The sequence below is a fragment of the Sceloporus occidentalis genome, unplaced genomic scaffold (assembly GCF_023333645.1).
Source record: "Sceloporus occidentalis isolate IW3139 unplaced genomic scaffold, rSceOcc1.0.p SCAF_1, whole genome shotgun sequence".
Lineage (NCBI taxonomy): Eukaryota > Metazoa > Chordata > Lepidosauria > Squamata > Phrynosomatidae > Sceloporus > Sceloporus occidentalis.
Window position 1 is genome coordinate 170,429,340 of NW_028316981.1, and position 22,147 is coordinate 170,451,486.

At 43.9% G+C, this 22,147-nt stretch overlaps 1 protein-coding gene across 1 annotated transcript; it reads left to right on the forward strand.

The window, feature by feature from the left end:
* The first annotated feature begins 21,080 nt into the window (after positions 1-21,080).
* Positions 21,081-21,905, forward strand: LOC149322721 (transcription factor Sp5-like). The gene has a single exon (XM_089509169.1). The coding sequence runs from the start codon at positions 21,081-21,083 to the stop codon at positions 21,903-21,905; it is 825 nt and encodes a 274-aa protein (XP_089365295.1).
* The last annotated feature ends 242 nt before the right edge of the window (positions 21,906-22,147 follow it).

Consider the following 22,147-nt stretch of genomic DNA (forward strand, 5'->3'; position numbering starts at 1 on the left):
ACGCTGCAAAGAAGGAGCACGAAAATTGCGCTCCTTCCTGCACCCCGTCATTTCCGGGGCGCAACGTGCAGACGCAGTGCATCCACTACATCAAGATGGCAGTGGCCGTGTGGAACGGCTGCCGCCATTTTGTACGGACTCAGTCGGTGCTAGGGTTAGGGACGTCTGGAAGAGACGCCCCTTTCTAACCCTAGCACGGACTGAGTCTGTCCTAGGGTGCCCGTCTGTAACGGGCCATAGAAGGACATAAATTTCCCTTACCCCACCTACCATTTGGCCAAAGATGTGGTCTTTAACTGCAGTGAAAAGGTCAAAAACAGGCTGTTGGATGACACTCTTCCTCCCTCCATCTCCTCCCTGCTCCAAAAAATTTACTTCTTTGCAAATACATTCCATTAACACACTAAGGACTATAGTGAAGGCTAAACTAGTTCAGGAAATCTGAAACTGGTTGGTAAATGGGTTATTAGTGAAAGCCTTTTAGGCTTAGCAACCATTCAGGATCAACTGAATTTGCAAGACCTGACCAGGGTAATTGTTGGTCCAGGGCTCTTGGAGGACTCTCATTCATAAAGTCACCATAGTCTGAAGTCAACTTGATGGCAAATAACAACAACAATTAACAATGGTTTAGGTGAGAGAGGGAATTCACAAAACAGAGGAAGAAAGAGCAAAGTACTGGAGGATTCTGGAAGCTGTAGTCCAAAAGTTACTTTCCCAAGCTCATCTGCAATGATATCAAGGGCCACTGGATAAAGTAACTGAAATGGAATGGAATGACAGGCTGCCATGTTCACCATTGACATACTGTGCCTTTTACAGCAACAAAAGTCATCCCAAGGACAGAAATGCAGTGAGAAAGCTGCACCTGTTGTGTTTCCGTCTTTTATACTCTTTTATAGAATTTTATCTACTTGAAAGATTGTCAATTGTAGAGGTTCTCGTTATTGTTGTTGCTGCTGCTGTTGTGTGCCTTCAAGCCTTTTCCAACTTATGGTGACCCTAAGATGAGTGGATAAATAGGTACCAGTTCGGTGGGAAGGTAACAGTGTTCCATGCAGTAATGCTGGCCACATGATCACCAGAGCCATCCTTGACAATGCTGGTTCTTCGAGTTAGTAATGCAGATGAGCACTGCCTCCAACATTCGTTGGACATGACTTGACAACCTTGTCTAAGGGGAAGCCTTTACCTTTACCTTTAAGGGGATCCTATAATGGGGTTTTCCTGGGCTGTGAGTTGTGTGACTCATCCAAGGTCATCTAATGGGTTTCCATGGTCACACTGGGGACTGAATTCTGATCTCCAGAGTTGTGGAGCAGTGCTCAAACCACTTGCCTGTTTTTCATTTGTACCTCACCCTCATATTAAAAATTACGTAGTGAAGTGTATAAGAATCTAGCTAAAATAAATGTGCTGTTCAGCCAAAGCAATCTGATCTTGGCTTTGGGAGAGATACCTAGCCAACAGGTAGGTTGGAGTCAGGGTCAGTCCCAAATCACAGAGGCCAAGGTCTTGCTGTGGGATATGGAGTTGGGAAAAGAACCAAGCCTGAGAGCTTTCTTGCCAGTTCAAAGTGAGGCTCCATTGTTTGCACTTCAAAGGGCTGAGCTGGAACCATACAGGGAGGCAGGAAATGATGTAGAGCAATTAACAAATTTTACAATGGGATAGATTAAAGAGTGTTCTCATGTGGCAACATCCACACATCGCACATGGAAATTTAGTTGGAGTTGCAAAACCCCAGTGCAAACAACACAGGTATAGCTCTGCCGTTGAGATGTTGTGAACAACAAATGCATATACAAAGTAGTACCTGTACAGATATGCACCATTAACACTGGGAAGCATTATTTTATATATATATATATATATATATATATATATATATATATATATTGTGTGTGCCTGTGCGTGTGCGTGTACGTGTGTGTGAGAGAGAAACAGAAACAGTCAGATGTTGTTATACCACATTCATAACTATCCAAGATAATGGTTAAATCCAGATCCAGTCATACTTACAGCTTGTTGTTGGGATTCCATGGCCAAGTGGGGCTTCAAATCCTGGTCTCCCAGAGATGAACTAGTCCAATGTTCAAACTACTACACACACTGGTTCCATACTTATAGCAGACTCGCTGAAATCAGTGAGACTTCATTAATTAAGACTTCATTTTAATCAACAAAAGTTCAATAGTTCTAAGTATGATTAAGCCTCGATCCAATCCAACACACCACCTTAAAAATTTGTATCATACAAACATACTATATAGTTAGCCCTCTTTTTATCTACCGATTCAGTCATTCACAGCCTGAAAATACTCAAAAATAATACCAGTTCCAAAAGCAAAGCTTGTTTTTGCCATTTTATATATGGGACACCATTTCACTAGCCATTGTATTTAATAGGACTTGAGCATCCATGGATTTTGGTGTCCATGGAAGGTCCTGGAACCAAATCCCAGCAGATACCAAGGACTCACTGTACAATTTTTAAGGTGCTATGTTGGATTGGATCCAAGCTTAATCATACTCAGAACTGTGGAGCCAGCATGGCATAGTGGTTTGAGCGTTGGACTACGACTCTGGAGACCAGGGTTTGATTCCCAGCTTGGCCATGAAACCTTGGGCAAGTCACATGCTCTCAGCCACAAGGGAAGGCAATGGAAAACCTCCCCTGAACAAATCTTGCTAAGAAAACCCCATGATGGGTCACCATAAGTTGGAAATGACTTGAATGCATACAATAACAAACACAACACACTTCTATTCTAGTAGTTGTACTGCTATTCTTAAAGAACTCCTAGAGACACAGTTCTGTTGAACTTTAACTAATCTTAACAATGACTATGGAGTGTGAAGGATGCTGGCTTTGAAAAATATGCTGTCCTCGGCTACATCTGTTCTAGAAGCTGGAGGTAGTTATTTTGAAATCCCAGTACTGTGCCTTTCACCACGACAGTTCCACAGGATGCTTGGAACTGCTGCTTGATACCTCAGAGTTAACGAAATCTGACTTAACACCCAACTACAACTGGTGAAATGCTAGCCCTCTAGCAGAAACAAAGGCTGGACTGGTTATGTTAACATAACCACAGATTTAATCAAACTCCCTGGACAGTTGCTTCCAGTCACAGCAGACAACTGTGGAGTAAAGGAACAAATTGCCTGATCTGGTATAAGGTACACCACTGGACAAACACAGCCATATCCCTGTTGTTCAATGATGCATTATCATCTCACTCTTGCCTGCCATTAGGATCAGTGTGCTGTGTGAATAACAAAATCCCTGTATGGAGATCACTTCCATGCAGGCATTTGTACATGTGGCACATGTGTATATGTGTGTTTGTAGTTTTCTCCACATATGTATAGGGGAATATGACTGATGATGGTTTTATGGTGTATAATTACATTGTGTACCTATACACCAAGGCTTAAATACCCAAAAGGCACCAGATCCTGTCTGATCTTGGAAGCCAAGAAAGGACAGCTATGGTTAGAACTTGGATGGGAGGCCGCCAAAATCCCAAGTGCTATAGACTGTATTTCAGAGGAAGGCAGTGACAAAACATTCAAGAAAAATTTAAGACATGATCAAATAAAAGCCACAAACACTTCTTGAAATATAAATCTACGCTTCTTAGTCAATCTCAAAATGGAAGACACTTTGGAATTCCTCCTGAAGAGAAGGTTGAAATGTAGAACATGTCCTGGAAAAGGAGGATGTCTGGTCACTCTGTTTAAAGGTCAAAAAGGGCGCTTTGAATTCTGACTGGAAACAGACTGGTAGCCTGTGAAGCTGTTTCAACGGAGGAGTCACATTATCCCTGTAACTGGCTGCAGCATTTCAAACCTATTAAACTTTTCAAACAGCTTCTAACAGCAGTCCCATGTAGAGCAGGATAAAGCAGTCCATATAGGATGTAATAATGGCACATGCTACCATAGCCAGATCTGAACAGGCATGGCTAGCACACTAGTTTTAACTGTACATGGGCTACATTCACTGCCTTGCGACTGACCAGGAGCACATCTGTCTTGTCTGGATTAAGTTTCAATTTGTTTACCCTCACTAGACAGTGGTTTAGTACAGAAATACCTTCTTTGAAACCAGATGGAAAGGACAGATAGAGTTGGGTGTCATCCACATACTGATGACACTGAACCCCAAACTCCCAGATGACCTCTCTCAGTAGTTTCATGTACAGACATGTTATTGTTGTGTGCTTTCAAGTCATTTCTGACTTATGGTGACCCTAAAATGAACTTATCATACCTCATAAAGCTTCTGATGGGGAAGCTTCTTTTTACACAGTCTAACCTCCTCCGGCCCTTTCCCCTCCTCCTTGTCTGTCTAGCTGGAAGATTTTCAGTGGCATTGGCACCAGGAGGGTGGGGAAAGAGGGCTGGAGAAACACAGCATTTCAGTGTCAGGATACAGCAGTGAGTTAGCAGTAGCCAACGCAATAAAGCCCAAAGAATGGGAATCTGCTCTAGCTGACCCTACTAGCTGAACCCTTACTGAGCATGCAGTATACAGCATGGGTAGAGAGAAACTGGGAAAGCAGATAAACACTCCTCGCAAGTTACCTCCAGAATGTCAAAGAAGCATAGATGTAGAAGTCTAGCCACTGAAATGGAAATCATAAGAAACTTGGAAGCTGGTGAAAGAAAAAGGATTCCCTGGATACATTTTGGAAGCTTTACATGTGCTCCCTAGAAAGTTCAAACTGCTTTTGTTTACTTAAGTAAAGCTTACTTGTTTAATTTCCCATGTGCGTATTGGTAGTTATGGATAAAAAGATTGCTGAAACATATACTGCAGGATCCTTCCCCATGCACCAAATTATTAAAATTATTAAAAATATTGTGCATAAAATTACCTTCAGGCGATGTGTATAAAGTGAATACAAAACATAAATGAATGTCATGTTTAGACTCGAGTCCCATCTCCAAGATACATCATTATATATGTGTGTGTGTGTATGTGCAAATATTCCAAAATCTGGATGGTGGGGAATCTGAAACCCTTTTGGTGCCAAATATTTCAGATAAGGGAGACTTAGCCTGTATGAACATTGTCGGGAGGTAGGAAGAAGAATACTCCAAAGAGGAGGAATGGTGAACAGCCCTGATGCTCCTGGGGCTCTCTCCATGGCACACCTAGAAGAGCTTCCTGCCAACTTATTCCACTCACCAGCCATTATCTGACCTATCTACTCTCTCACCATGACGTGCCACCTGGATATCCATCCCTCTCTGTTTCAACCCAGCAATCACAGCCTGCTGCCATCTTGAACCGGTATGCCTCAGAGCATCCTACAGACAGGCAAATATCTGGTGCAGACAACTGTCATCTAGGTTTAGCATCCCATATCAAAAACTCCTGTCGGACCTCAAAACCTAAAATGGGACAAAGGCAAAATGCCTATGTGCTTTCCTGTGAGATGTTTTGTCCGTCATTTTTGCTCTCTAGTTGACACCCATGGGCCTAAATCTTCCTGTTAATCCCAGCTAGATCAGAGATACTGAATCTGCCTGTGTGTTGAGTGACATTAAATAATTGATTCAATGGGTCTACTCTAATTGGGACTAACCATCAGGATTCCCAACCACTGATAGAAACAGATCAACAGTGATCTGTACAAAGATAACTGGATTTGTGGATGGATGCTCACTCGCTTGCTCACTCACTCACTCACTCACTCCTCCTGTGTTCCTAGTGAAATGAATTTATATTTATATTAGTGTTTCATGCTTTTAGTTTGTAATGTCCTACATTTTTTCTCAAATATCCTACATTTTAATAAAAAATAAATTTTATTATAGCAAAGAGAATATATATAGAGAGGGGGGAGACTATATACATTCTCCTACATACATCAGTATCATTATTCTTGTAATACATTATCTATAGTTTCATTTTATTACATTTTTCTGTTCATCTCCTTCCATTTAATAGTATTGCATCCTCCTTCTTGGGTGATTCACATTTCTTTATCTTCTTTTCCTCCTTCTTTTCACATTTTGATTTTCTATTGGATTGTCTCCATTTTCACTGTCTTTCACTCCTCCACCTTTACTGTTGTATCATCCCTTTCCTTTCTCTGTTATCTTTTCCCTTCTTCTCCCCTCATCCTACATTCCCATTTCCTCCCCCCTTTTCTACCTTCTTTACACCTTCTCTTGCTTTCTTCTCACATTTAATGTCCTGCATTTTGAGGTGCCTTGTCCTCCTTAGGACACCTGGTCACACTGGCCCCAACAAACTACAAATCCCAGGCTTCACTTAAAGATAAACCCACAGAGAAGGTAGATAAAGAATGGAAGCCAGTTTTAGCAATCTGGAAGGGAAAATGGACAAGCTTAAAAAGAACAGTATGAAGAGAGCCTAGTAGGTTGAAAATGAAAATGAAAGAAAGTATAGACAGAAACTTTGAAAGAGAACTAAAGATAATGAAACATGTAAGCCACAAATAAACAACAAGAGGGCTAGAACTAAGGGGAAAGTCATTTAAGCAATGAGAACAAGAGGAAATGGGGAAATGTTTGGAAGAACAACATGCTATAGAAAAATACTGACAAGACTAGATGGGAAATTACTATCTGCAACAGTTAAGATGTAAAATGTTAACTAACTCACATTTTACATCTTAAATGTTGCTTGTAGTAATTTCCCATCTAGTCTTGTCTTTGAGATAGTTAACAGAGATGAACGTAAACGATTCATATGTTAGCATATTATAAGTATATTAAGTTGTGCCTCAGCATATTATGTACCATGTATATATTTTATGTTAGGTATAAATGTCTATTATGTCTATATGTGTGTCTTTTTATATGTCCAAATGCATCTGAGGAAGCAGACTTTAGTCTATGAAAGCTCATGCTGCCAACTTCCTTCGTTCTTAGTCTCAAAGGTGCTACAAGATCTCTCGACAAACTGATTCTATAGACTAACATGGCTATATCTTTGAATTGTTTATATGTAACTATTGATGTTTAATAAATAGAATCATAAAATAATAGTGTTGGAATGTATTTTTTCTTTAAAAAGATGTAAAATGTGATTTTATTGTAATGTTTGTTGATTTGTGTTCATACCCATAAAAAGCATTTTTACACAAATCCCAGGCTTCCATAAGAACCTGCCTTGATTCTGCAGTGTGGCAGGAGCCTGAGGCTCAGTGCAAGCCATGGTGTTTGCCCAAAGTGATAGCCTTTAAGCCCCTGGCCTTTAAGCCCCCTTGCCCTGTACCTTTAAAGAGATAAAAGGCCAGCCCTGTGCTTATCTTGATGGCAGGCAAGCCTCATCAAGCCCCTTTTGCATCCATAACAAGCACCCCAGCAGGGGAGCCCAGCACTTAAAGGAGATCTAGCCAGGCCCCTCTTTGAAATCATGCAATCTATTTTAATGATTGGCTCTCTTGCCAGACTTCAAAGGCACCTCCAATCCCCACTCCTGATAGGCTGAAAGGGAGCCAAAAAAAGAGGAAAATGAAGAAGAAGAAGAGATGGAGGGAAGGATGGGAGGATGATCACAAAAGAGGGATGGGTGTGTGTGAAGAGATGCAGATTGTAGAGCAAAAGCAAGATTTCTTCTTGAGTGCAAGAGAGAAGCAGGTTGCCCCTCCTGCTTTTCCATCCTCTGCTGGAGATCATGACCTGCGGATAGTTTCAGGAGACTACCCAAGGGCAAGAGGGACCCTGAAGACTTGGGATCAACACTTCTTCCTGCAGGTACAGATCTCCATTTCGGGATAAAAGCAAAGTAGCCCCTTGGAGGAGGGAGACAGGTGTCAATCCAACAGGTGAGGCTTCTCCTCCAGGTAAGGGGATGCCACACTAAGGAGAGTGAGGAAGGGGAACACTGCTTCACCTGTTGATTTTGCTGCCTGGCACCAGAGGGGTTAGCCAGGGATGGAGCGGGAACTAGCAGTCCTAGGTGGCATCACACTGTTTCCTAAATGCTGATCCTCCAGATGTTTTGGACTTCAGTTCCCAGAAGCCCTATTCAGTTTGGCCAACAGTCAGTAATTTGGGGAACTGAACTCCAAAATGTCTGGAGGAACAAAGTTTGGGAACCATTGTAGAAACAATGCAGTTTGGCAACACTTTAACTGCCTTGGCACCATCCTACAGAATCTTGGGATTTGCAGTTGGGTGAAACACTAGCCGCCTTGATCTTATTGGAGAGGTAGGATATTAATATTATTATTAATAATAATTTTATTATTCCTAGGATGGTGCCAAACTGGGTTGTTTCTATAGTGTAGGTGCACCCTTACATTTACAATGCTTGTTTCCTCAGAAATAAGTCTCATTTTGCTCAGGAGGTTAAGGTTAAGTAAGGGTGTATATGGGTTGCCACCTCAGCTATGGGCTGGAGTATGAAAGGAGAAGAGAAACCACACTCAGGATTATTTGTCTTATTAAACTATTTGTGCCTAGATTTTTTGCTGAAGCAGCTAATCAGACACAAAACGGCTTTCAACAAAACTCAAACACAAAATAGATTTAAACAAAACTGAAACAGTAATCAACTGATCAGTTAACTGATACCTGCAATTCTTATCAAATTTGGCAATTAAAATACAGAATGAGAAAGATGCTAGGTTTGTTTGGTTGATATTAGTAATGTGTGAGCTGTGAGAGTTCACAGAATGGTAAAGTGGCTTATTCTTTGCATTCATGGGACCATATCATTCAGATAGCTTCAATCGCCTAAGAGAGGATCCAGTCCCCTGACACATTCAACCACAACTTCATCCACTTCCCAGATAAATTTATCTTATCCTGACCGTGATAAGACCCCCTTCTAGGCTGCCTGTTTTGAGGGGTAGCTAAGCATTTATTCTAGGGGAGAGATGCCTGAAGGAAACCCGTATCTTATATTGGACCTGAACTAAGAGTACACATTGTAAAAACTAGAGGTACTTTAACTCTGGACCTATTAGGGATTCTCCGGGATGCTGGAGCAACAGGGCAACAGACTCTGAAGTTATTTTTTAATCTAGTAGTTTCAACTTCATAGAACAAAAATGAGTGACCTCTCTCTCTCTCTCTCTCTCTCTCTCTGTATTTATTACCTAAATTCCAGATGTTAAAAATGTTAAATTTCACCTCTGTTATATAGATTGCCTTGCAAGCAGAAAAATTATTCCTATTGATTCAGGTAAAGATTTTTAAAGGTTTATGGACTTTGGGGCTGGAATTAAATTAACTGTCTCTAAACAATGAACAATCTGAGTGGAGATATTAATATAGCAACAGTATTGTTGCATGAAATCAGCTGTGCCATATATATAATTATTTTACCTGTTTGTCTCTGTGGGACCATTAAAAGTACAAGCTGTCTGTATTCAACTTCTAGGTGTGTGTCTGGGACTGATAGAAAAGCCCCAGATTTTGTTCTTGTTCTTTCTGATGTTATAGTATGTTAAAATAAACTGACCTGGGGAGCTGGTGTAAAAGTCTCTGATGACACTGGGAGTTGACAAAGAATATTCTGGGACACACAAAATGTGTATAGATCTCCAAAATAAAACTGGAAATAACAGGAACAAAATCTGGGACTTTCTGGTCTTTTTAATCAATCTGAATATGCCCAATAGAAATGAATCTCCTGAGAGAGCCTGTTTTTCATTCTGTTCTTGTATTAGATTATGTGTGACAAAAGAGATGGGACACTAGTTCAGTGGAAGAGTGCCTGCTCTAACTGGAACAGGTTGAAGGTTTGTTCACTGGCATTTCCAGTGAGAAGGTTTGAGTAGCAGGTGACAGAGGGAGGATATAGCTCTCTTGAACCCAAGACAGCTACTGCCAGACACAGTTGACTGCATTGGGCTAGATCAGTGATTTCCAAACTTTGGTACTCTAGGTGTTTGGACAACAGTTATCTCCCTGAAGCCCCAGCCAGCTTAGCCAACAGTTAGGAATTCTGGGAGCTGAAGTCCCAAACATCTGGAGGACCAGTGTTTGGGAACCACTGGGTTAGACGGTTTTAGTATAAAAGTGTTTCATATTGCCCTATGCCTGGGAACTTTCATAAACAAGGCTTAGTTTGGGGTGCAAAACCTACAATCTTTGGCTATCCCCCACATGGCCTCACAGCTGGAAAAACCCCATCCACTTTCCCCACAGCCCCACTGCTCACCAGGGTTACATGGAGTGGAAAACCTGCTATTCCCAAGTAGTGGGATTTTAGTGGATGAGAGTACATTGAGATAGATATTACTTGCATGCTGCCCTGAGAACTTCTGATGCAAAGCAGGAAAGCAATTTTTAAATTAAAAAATAAATAAAACATGTGTGGAGAGGCTTGTGTGTGCACACACATGTGTACCCATGTTGTAGCTTCTAAGACTGGAATCATGTTGTAGCTTCTAAGACAACCATCAGGGCTGAAAGAGATTTACATCTAGGCTGATAATTGAATTGTGTATGGCTAAACAGTTCCTTCCCTGTAGGCTATATTTCAGAGGAAGGAACTGGTAAAACCATCTGTGAGTATTCCTAGCCAAAAAGTCCCTTTTTAATTAATGAATGGGGTTTATATCTTGCTTTCCCCCATGTCTCCTTCAGAATGGGATTCAAGGCGGCTCAGAATGGTTTTAAAAAATAGAACTAAAATATTACACAATTAAAATATAATTAAATAATACTATTAAAACTATGGAATTTATGTGGTTGCCATGAGTCAACAGGCAACTTGAAGGCACATACACATGCAGTCTATAATAATGAGAAGCAGCAGCAGCAACCATTTCTTCTGCCTCTTAGAGAAAATTCTTTGTCTCAGTTACCCACACAACAGTGTTAAGATTGTGGTTAGCTGTGACCAGCGCCAGCTCTTGGGGGTAGGTCACCAGACATGTTCCACTCACTTTACTCTCTCCTTCCTACCACCTGCTCCTAGCTAGCCCAAGCCAAGATGAGCAGGCTTCCTCTGTCTATCAGGATGTGTTACTGTGCTATGTCTCTGCTGGCCAGTGCTTGGCCCATTCTTTTGTCCTTTCTTTTGCGATTTTCCATGATGCAGTGTGCAGGAAGGAGACAGGCACCCAAAAGCCACTGCGGGAACAAATGGGACACCACTACAGCCTAAGAGTCCAATTTAAAAAGTTTAGGGCAGGGCATGATAGGATTGGATAAAATAAGGAAGCAGTGACTTCATGATAAAAACAGGAAAATAAATTCTGAACCAGCCATACTAGGTCATTCTAAACTCTACCCTGCACAATTCTAAAGGTGTGTGTGTATGTTGTGTGTTGTGTGCCTTCAAGTCATTTGCAACTTATGGCGAGCCTAAGCAAACCTCTCATGAGATTTCTTGGCAGGATTAGTTCAGAGAAGATATGCCACTGCCTTCCCATGAGGCTGAGAGTGTGTGACTTGCCCAAGGTCAACCACTGGGTTTTATGGCCAAGCTGGGAATCGAACCTTGGTTTCCAGAATTGTAGTCCAACACTCAAACCACTATGCAATGCTGAAGGAGTTAAACTTAGGACAGAGTCCTTGTAGAAGATTACAAAGCCTCTTCCAATGCTCAAAGGCAACGTGCCTCAAGTGTTATGCTGTCTGGGGTGACCTTGTTTGACAGCAGTCACCCCCTGGCCAATGGGCAAAGAGTCCAGTGTATACGAACTGACCAGGAGAAGGACAATCAGTGACAGAATGTAAAGCTGGTCAGAGATATTAGCCCCATATAATTGCAAGCTTTTGTTTCAAAAACTGCCTGCTTATTTAAAGAAGCAATTTCTTGGCTCACAGTTCAATCTCTTGGGCTGCATCCACACTACAGAAAGGATCAGGGTTGACACCACTTTAACTACCATGGATCAATGCTATGGAATTCTGGGAAGTGTAGTTTGTTGGGGCACCAGAGCAACAATTACACTTCCCAGAATCCCATAGCATTGAGCTGTGGCAGTTAAAGTGGTGTCAATGTGGATTATTTCTGCTGTGTGGATGCAGCCTTGGCCATTATGCCGCACCAGCTCTGTACAGTGCAAGCATGTGGAGCCTTTTGGTTTATATATGTTTTGAACTACAGCTTCCAGAATCCCTTGCCATTTGTCATGCTGGCTAGAGGTATGAGGAGCTGAATTCAGAACAGCTGGTGGACAGTTTTTTCACTCCTGATATACTGGTAGGCTTCCAGGATACCAGGGTATTACTGCCCAGACAGTTTCCGTTTTGCCATTCTTCCCATCACGACAGTTTATGGATTAGAGCAGTGATGGCAAACCTATGGCACACGTGCCAGAGGTGACACTCAGAGCCCTCTCTGTGGGCACACATGCTGTTGCCCTAGCACAGAGTTTGCCAGAGTTTCTTACTAGAAAGCAAGAGGGATGTGGCACTTTGCAATAAATAAGTGGGGTCTGGGTTGCAGTTTGGGCACTCGGTCTGTAAAAGGTTCACCATCACTGGATTAGAGTGTCATATGAAGTCTGTCTGGAAAGGTATTCTGCAGCTAGGTCCTGTTGATGTAGTCAGTCATTGCAGATGACATGAGATGCTGTTGGTGGGCAGTTTCTCTGCATTTGGAGGTTATATTCATCTTTCTCTGGACATGGTGGCACATTGATTTGGTTTGGGAGTGTGCTTAGTGAAGATCCACCTTTGTTCCTAGATGCATGGAGCACTTACCAGCAGTTGAAGGCTGCATGTCAACTGCAGTTTCTTCTTGACACTGTGATCCATGCTCTGATCACCTCTGGGTTAGCCTACTGGCTTGCATTATACATGGAGCTGCCCTTGAAGACTGATGGCAAATTAAGCTAGTTTAAAAGTATAGCCATTCTACTAAAACTGCTAATTTTGTGCGTGTGTTGGAACAAATCTTGGCAGGGCTTAAACAACAACCAGTCCAATTCCAAGCTCATTTTTAAAGCCCGGTATGGCTTCTTGGGCCCAAAATACCTAATATACAACTGACTCACAATAAGCCTCACTATACACTCAGATAATTTCTGGGTGTCCATACTGTCTCTGATGAGCCCAGTGGTGATCGGAGGAAAGGCTTTCTTTATATAAAGTTCTCAATTTAAGGAATCCTTTCCCCAGAAAGCTGTACTAGGTGCAGATCAGATGTCCATTCACCATCTGTCCAAGACTTTAAAAGAAAAGAAAAAGAAATTCAAGTGCTTTTAACTTTGAAAATGCTCCCTCAACCGATTTTAAATATTTAACCACTGCTTTTATTATCTATTTACTGTATTGCTTTTCATGCCTGTGTCTCTGTTAGCCAATCTAGAAATAATTGTATATTGAAAGGTAAGTACCAATTATAAACCCACAAATAAATTAAGGACTAGGTAAACATATTTACTTACTCCAGCCAGTGTGGTGTAGTGGTATGGGTGTTAGACTATGACTCTAGAGACCAGGGTTTGATTCCCAGCTCAGCTATGGAACCCCACTGGGTGACCTTGGGGGAGTCACACTCTCTCAGCTTCAGAGGAAAGCAATGGCAAAACCTCTCTGAAAAAAACTTGCCAATAAAAACCTGTGATAGAGTTGCCTTAAGGTTGCCGTCAGTTGGAAATGACTTGAAGGAAGGCACACAGCAACAAAGCATATTTACTCAGAAGTGAGTTCAGCCAATGTGAGGATGCAATTTACACCCAAGGAAGCATACATAAGGACAGCAGCTTTACTATTAATTTGGAGAGACTGCAAAGATGATGCAACTGTTTCTGAGGCCTGGCTCTCATATTCTCCATTGTCTCTGTTTTTTAAAAAATGTGATTTCTAATGGATCAGAACCCAATTTTAAATTCCAGCTGCCATTTCTTGTTCTTGTTTGCCACCCTCAAGATCCTCTTAATACAGAAATGTTCTCTACCTGGTATTATTGTGTGTTTTCAATTGGAAGTGATCTGCTTTTGTACTGAGAATTAGGTACTTTCCTGGCTATCCTGCATGTGAAAGGATAATTGGAAAGCGTTGAAAAACCTCTGATCTGTAGAAATTCTTTAAAAATAAACAACCACCTGTTTTCTAGAAACAACTACACTATTTTTTTAAAAAAAAATAGATATAGAAAATGTGTGCTTCGCAGAAGGAAATTTTTCAGAGAAATTGGATAAGAGGGTAATGATTTGTATTAAGTACCAAAACAAAATTGAACAGTCATTCATATATATATATATATATATATATATATATATAGTCACATTATTCCTTTGCAAATTTGTGTTGTTCATTCTGCAGCCTTATAGTGGTGGTGTTCTGGTTTGCAGTCCTGTATTTGTTTACTTGAACTAGGCTTAGGGTTGCCATAGCTGAGGACCTCCAAACCGGGACAAATGTAGGACAAGGTTCAAAAATGTAGGACTTTTTTTTTTTTTTTAATTTCCTGGCCAGGAATATTAAAAAAAAAAAAAAAAGGTCCCACATTTTTGAACCTTGTCCTCCTTCTCCTTCCCGGCTTGGGAGGAAGCCTCGGGCTGCTCCCAGGCCGGGAAGGAGCGTGGGGGCCGCCTGTCATCACGGCCATCGCCGCGGTGGCAAGCGGCCTCCTCCTCGGCCTCTGGGGCTTGGGAGAAGCTCCCAGGCCCCTCTGGAGAGGCCTTGGAGGACCCCACAGCCGGAGCTCCGACCACGGAGCCTCTTCCAGGGCCTCCAAAGGGGCCTGGGAGAGCTTCTCCCAAGCCCCAGAGCCCTTGGAAGGACTGCTCCGCGATCGCGGAGCCGCTTCCAAGGCCTCCAGAGGGGCCTGGGAGAGCTTCTCCCAAGCCCCAGCCTCCAGGCCCTCGCTGGGAGGGGGGTGTCCCGGGGGCGGGGCCAAACCGGGGCGGGACCGTGTGGACCCGCCCCAAACCGGGAAAGTCCCGCCCCCAGGCGGGATATGGCAAGCCTAACTAGGCTTAGATTTTGCAAATATGTGTTGCTCAGCCCTGCAGCCTTACAGTGTAGTCCTACACATGCCTATTTAGGAATCAGACCAATATACCTCTATGGGCCTGAAACAATCTGCTGTGTTTGGAGCCTTCTACATCAGTGTATGTCAACCTTTTGGTATTTGAAACACAAGTATGTGGGGAGAGGTTAAATTAAGATGGGAGGCACAGTTAGGGATGTAGGACAATTCAGCAATTTAGCTCAATATTCTCTATAGTAGGGCTGAGAAATGTATAGACCTCTGTATGTTGGACTAGGCCCTATATGCATGATTATTGACCATGCTACTTGGTGTCCAACAACATAGAGTGGACCAGCCACCCTGTATCCCATCCTTGGAGAAAAGTGAAGTACAAATTGAATAGATACATAAATAAAAATGAAATAATGCTCTGGGCTTTGTCTATAGTGACTGGCGGTGGATCTCTATCTAGGGCTACGTTCTAGCCCTAGTCAAAAGACATTTTATTGCCTGATATGAAAGACAAAGTTCTTCCTCTACTCCATAGTTTTCAACATTTCACAGATGAAAACAAGGACATGTGTGGCCACACTATACCATAGTGTGGTCAAGATGGCAAAGGTTATTAATGAAGAAGGACAAACAAGATAGGAGAAACTGCAGCAATTTGCTTTGCCTAAATCTATAGGGAAGGGCAAGATTCTGCCCCTTCGTCTCCTCTTCTCCAGCTGAGTTAATAAGAATTCAAACTGCTCCTCCAACTTGGACTCAATTCGGAGGAATTAAAGGGCACTGAGGACCAAGGGGGGAAAGTGGAATAAGGAGAGAGAAACTGGGACATTTTAAAAGCAGTAAAAAAAATGGTGTGACAGAGGAATTATCAGAAGCGCCCTTGGGAGAGTAGGAAGCTATGCCATTACTTCTCCAGAAACCGAATGGGCAGGTAGCTGAATTTTACTTCAGTCCTGGGATGAGGCACTTCACAGGAGAATAGTGAGGGCCCACAGGGCGAGGAACATGTACCTACCTCTGCCCTACACCTTGCTGCCATTTGCCACCCTCTAGCATCTGCCACTTGAGATGGCTGCCTCATTCTGCCTCATGGTAGGGCTTGGCCCCAGTAAACTGCCCTTATACCTCCCTACTAGCTAGCTTTCCAAAGGGGTTGTGTGTGCAGAGCAAGTCATATGCAATGTCCACCTTTGTCCTCCAAAGAGAAGGGAACAGCCAGGGAGCATCAGTTGCTGCTGTGTCTTGTGTATCACCCATTGCCCACCGCTTGAAGTGACCACTTCATTTCATCTAATGTAAGGGCAGAAGTCTTTTCTCAGCCTTTCCTGGAGCAGCCTGGGGCTGAACCTGAGACTTTTGCATTGAAAGCACACTCTGCCATTAAGCTGCAGCCCTTTATGGCATAACCCTTAAACCCAGAAGGATAGATAGATATATTTTCTCAGTTACTTCCTAGAAAGCTCACTTGGCATTCTCCTTACAACTCCAGAACAGCCCAAATTAAAAATTAAAAATAATAATTTTAAGCTGCTCTGAGAGCCTTTAGGGCTGAAGGGCGGGGTATAAATACCATAACAACAACAACAACAACAACAACAACAAATACATTAATATTCTTCTCTGGCATCTCATTTCTCTCCCCCTCCCCTCGGTTTGAATTCACGTTATTTCGCACAATACCATCATACCTGGGAGCCCCTCCGAATTGGCATGATTCAAATTGGCCAATACGCATTCGCGCGAAGTGCATTCAGTGCAGAATGTTTTGTCACACCGGTGCTCAACATGAGGATTGGCCGATTCGTATCGGCCCCCTCGCACATGCTCAGTGGTGCCCTGCATGGGTTGCGACCTTAAACGCTTCCGGGGTGAAAGGGGAGGTCACGTCATGACAGCCCGGTAAACAGCTGGAGAGCCAGCTCATGCACATTAACAATTGCGATACAACGTGCCCTCTCTACATTCCTCTCTGTTTCCTCTCTACATTCCTGCTTGGTTTTAACGTTACCATGACCTTCCCTTGCAACAAATTAGCAATGCCCGGTTGTACGTGTGTGTGTGTGAGTGTGTGAATATGTATTCTGGGGGGGGGGGGGGAGGACCAGTTCCAGCGGCTGTCAAAGAGGCTGGATGGCCATCTAAGTAAATGGGGATGCTTTTTTCCTCCTCCTCCTCCCGGCTTGGGAGCCAGCATAAGCTGCATCCCAAGAAGGGAACAGGCGCGGGGCCGCTAGAATCGCGGTGATTGCCGCCGTTCCAGCGGCCCCCGCGCCTCTTCCCCTTCTTGGGATGCAGCCTATGCTGGCTCCCAAGCCGGGAGGAGGAGGAGGAGGCTGCCGGAACCACGATTCCAGCGGCCCCCCGCGCCTCTTCCCTTCTTGGGATGCAGCTTATGCTGGCTCCCAAGACGGGAGGAGGAGGCCGCTGGAACCGCCCCCCCCCCCCGCTTCCCTGGAACCGGCAAGAGGAAAGACCCACCGGAAGTTAAAATTGGAATCTGGGGGTCTTGCGAAGGAATTCAGGATTGGGTAGTCACACCAGAGCCATTCGCACTGAAATCGAACAGAGCCCCAATCCAGGATATTGCCAATCCCCTTATCAGCGCACTGGCCAACACGCTCCAAAAAGAGGAGCCAGTATGCATTCAGTTCGGCATCTCGCGCATTCACGTGAGTTCGGATTGGGCCATTCGAATGCTGGTATGATGGTATTGTGCGAAATAACGTGAATTCGAACCGCCCAGTGCTGAAGACCCCCAGTTCCAGACTCATCTGATAAGGGCTAATGTAACAAGGCATCTTAAAGGATGAAACAAAGGAAAACAACGCCAAAGAGCTGCATACTTGTAGTCACACTGAAGGATGGATGGCTGAAAGAGTAGAGGGGGATCAGTGCTTTCAGGACAGGTTACATTCTTGCATTTCACCAGGGGATGGTTTCAATTTTTATGAGAGTTAAAATATAGTAGTTATGTTGACCTGTGGATAAGTTGACTTATATTTTGGGGGTCAACTTTTTGACTGAAATTTCTAGACTTAAACATGAGTGTATACAGTAACCAATATACTACTGAGACTTGTTGTAAAATGCAGAATCTTTTGCTAACCCCATTTGGAAATTCAAAACCATCATGCTAGAGAATAGCAAATCCTGACCCTCATCAAAGTAGCCTCATGCAGTGTAATCCCAGTCATGTTTACTACAACATCCCTATTAAATTCAGTGGAATTTCCTGCCTAGTAAAGTGTACTTTAGGCACTGTAGCCTTGATATATATCAGGCAGGATGTTTGGAGACAAACAATAGGAGATGGGTATCTCTGGCTTACTCAGTGTATTGGTGGGGGAGTGAAGGGTAGAGGGCCTTCAGATTTTGTTGGACTGCAGCTCCCAGCCAGCATATCCAATGGTGAAGAATCCTGGGAGGAGGTGTTGTTATGTGCCTTCAAGTCAACTCCAATTTATGGTAATCTTACCATAGGATTTTCTTGGCAAGATTTATTCAGGGGAAGTTTGCTATTGCCTTCCTCCTAAGCTGAGACTTGCTCAAGGTTATCCAGTGGGTTTCGACATCTGAGCAGGGGTTCAACACCTGGTCTCCCAGAGTCCTAGTAGTCTAATACTCAAACGACTACATCATGCTGGTTCCCTAATGCTAAATGTTCTAGTCCAAAAATTCCTGAAGGGTGAAATGTTCCATATATCTAGTATATGATCTTCCAAGGAGCATTTGGTGTGTCATTGCACCAGCCAATACGTGATCTGATGCTCATGCTAAAGAATGGCAATTCCACAGAGGAAGGATCCAGCTGATGTTTAACATGTTGAGGATAGCCAGTTAACTTGTAACTATCTCCTTGCAGATCTGAAGGATAACAACCAAAAAAGGAGGAAGGAAGTATCTATGTTAAATACTTGGAAATAGTCCTCAGGTGCTCTATTGTTTATCTGTTGAGAAATTCCTGAAGATCCTTTAATATCTGGGGGAGAAAAGCCCTTAGGATGGAAAAATAAACAGTCTGAAAGAATGGACTATTAGCTGCCCTTTGATAGGGACCCTGGATCAGTCAAAAACCACTTCCACCTGGATCAACTGATACAGTGGTATGTGAATGGTAAGGACAGCCTGGATCAACTGTTACAGTGATATGTGAGTGCATCCACATGGGTGGACATCCCTAAGGACAAAATAAGCCTTCTGATCTTTTTCTGGGTAAAGGAGCCTTAACCCATCCATCCTAGACCTGTTTGGCCTCTACTGTAAAAGAGAGCTCTAGGTTTTCGCTTGACAATCAGGCAATATGTAATTTAAAAAGTACTCTTTAGCCTTTCTGGATTTGCTGGGATGTCTCACACTCAAACGGAATGGAACAAAATCCAAACTACAACTAATCAATGGGAGATACAGGAAGGTTAAGGAATCTTCACTGTCTCTTAGCCCTGAGAAAAGAATGCAGTGATCACTAACAGTCAACATAGGTTTCTCAAAAACCAAGTCATGTCAAACTAATCTTATTTCTTTTTTTTGATGGCATCACAAGTTTGGTACTGATATTTGGTATTGTGGATGTAATATATCTTGATTTCAGTAAAGTCTTTGACAAGGTTCCTCATGATATCTTTGCAAAAAAGCTAGTAAAATGTGGGCTAGACAATGCAACTGTTAGGTGGATTTGTAGTTGGTTGACCAACTGGACCTAAATGATGCCTACCAATGATACTTCTTCATCCTGAAGACAAGTGACTAGCAGGGTGCCACAGGGTTCTTTCCTGGCTCCAGTGCTATTCAACATCTTTATAAATGATTGGCATGATGGAATAGAGGGAATGCCTATCAAATTTGCAGATGACAGCAAATTAGGAGGGGTAGCCTTTACCCCAGAATTCACAATGACCTTAATAGAGCTAGGTCCAAACTAACAAAATAAATTTCAACAGGGAGAAATGTAGGATACTATGCTTGCGCAGTAAAAATGAAATGCACAGTTTACATGCTAAAGCAGGGGTAGGCAACCTTTTTGACTCGGGGGCCAGGTTGCTGTCCCTCAGACAACTGGGGGGCCGAAGCCAAAAAATAAATAATAACATTACACACACACACACACACACACACACAGACAAATGTAGGACAAAATTTTCAAATGGAGGACACTTTTTAAAATATGGAGGACATGCGAAAAAATTTGCTGATTTTTTAAAAAAATGTTAATATAAATGCATGTTTCTGAGGCTTCTATAGACAATTGCCCCCTTGCCCCCCTTGCCTGCCACTTGCCCGCCGCTTGCTCCCCCTTGCCCACCGCTTGCCCCCGCTTGCACCCCCTTGCCCGCCACTTGCCCTCGCTTTCCCCCCTTGCCCCCCGCTTGCCCCCGCCTGCTCCCCCTTGCCTGCTGCTTGCCCTCGCTTGCCCCGCTTGCCCCCCCTTGCCCGGCGCTTGTCCGCCTCTTCCTGATAGGCCAAAGGCCCCTTGCCCTCACATGAGAGGCCAGGGCCTGGCGGCAATTGGCGGCAGGACCGGGCTGGGGCCGGTCCCAAGGCCTCGCCGGGCCGGATCTGGCCCACGGGCCCTAGGTTGCCTACCCCTGTGCTAAAGTGATAAAACCTGCCCATTTTGACAGTCTTAATATGGATTTTGGGACCAGGAGAAACTGTGCAGTCATCATTGTGTTGTAGGGAGCCTTCATGTTATTTCCAACTTAAGGCACTCCTAAGGCAAGACTGTCATAGGGTTTTCTCAGCAAGATTTGTTCAAAAGTTTAGAGCAAGAGTTGTTCAATCATTTGCCTTCCTTTCAGGGTGAAAGAGTATGACTTGGTATAAGTTACTCTGTGGGATTCCACAATACTGGGGATTTGAACCCTGGTCTCTTGGAGTCCTAGTCCAACACTCAAAACATTCACTACACTGGCTCTCCACAAGTCATCATATCACCCCACAAATATTCTGTTTATTTGATGCCCTGCCTAATCCACAATTCTGGAAAACTCGAAAGGGTAGGTCCAGGTAAGGATCAGGGATGATTAAAGTTTATGCTGAGAAGAGCCTCAGTCTTTTTCTCTCTCTATCTTAGGACAGGATCCCGAGCTCATCTCCAGAAGGCACTTTTTCCTGCCATCCCTCGTTGGCCTTTGTCACATCAGCCACGGCTCCTTGCTCCTTCACCAGCTTTCCAGGATCCTATGAGTCAGTGGAGATGTTCCAGCTCTGGAGCAATGAAGTACCATCAGGCTCCCACACAACCATGGCTTTCGGGCTGCCCAAGGTGCCATACCATGGGCAGGTGGCACCTGGCAGTGGGAGCGGCTCTGCCCATGAACTGCCCCTGACTCCACCAGCTGAGTCCACCTACTCCTTTGAGTTGTCCCCCGTTAAAATGTTGGCCTCTTCAGCGCCTTCGTACCCTTTCTCAGAAGCCCAGGATTTTTCCAGCTTTTTTCAAGGCCCTCGGTCTTTGGGCCCGGCTGGTCCTCCAGGTGTAACCTCAACTGATGATTCCCCTTGGTGGAGCCTGCAGCAACCGGGCAGCTTCTCTCTAGGCCGACCACTGGTCCTGAGCCCCCAGCCACCCCTTGCCGCCCTTCTGCAAGGCACCCCCAAAGGGTTGCTGGGCACAGCCCGCCGCTGCCGCCGTTGCAAGTGCCCCAACTGCCAGGCAGCAAATGGGGTCAATGAGGAGCCCGGGCGGAAGAAGCAACACATCTGCCACCTACCAGGCTGTGGCAAGGTCTATGGCAAAACATCGCACTTGAAGGCCCATCTCCGCTGGCATGCAGGGGAGCGACCCTTCATCTGCTCCTGGCTCTACTGTGGGAAAAGCTTTACCCGCTCGGATGAACTGCAGAGGCACCTCCGGACACACACAGGCGAGAAACGCTTTGTTTGCCAGATGTGTCCTAAGAGGTTTATGCGGAGTGACCACCTGGCCAAACACATCAAGACCCACCAGGGGAAGCGTGTACGGGGCATGGCAGTGGTGTCAGCAGAAGCAGCAGCAACAGTGGGCATCAAGAGGGAATAATGTGGGGGACTAATGGAAAGAAATTGAGCCAAAAGGACAGGAGTGGGTCTAAGGGAGAAAGACTATGCTGCACCTCACCTGAGTTCATATCCAGGTCCTAATCAGTATTATTTTTTTCAAGAAACTGGTCTGGAAGGGGACTTCTCAGTCAGAAATCATTTCGGCCTTGTCTCACAGAACTGGTCTCAAAGACGGATTAATCCATTGAGCTGATTCAGATCTATACCATGAAAAGTTTCTCT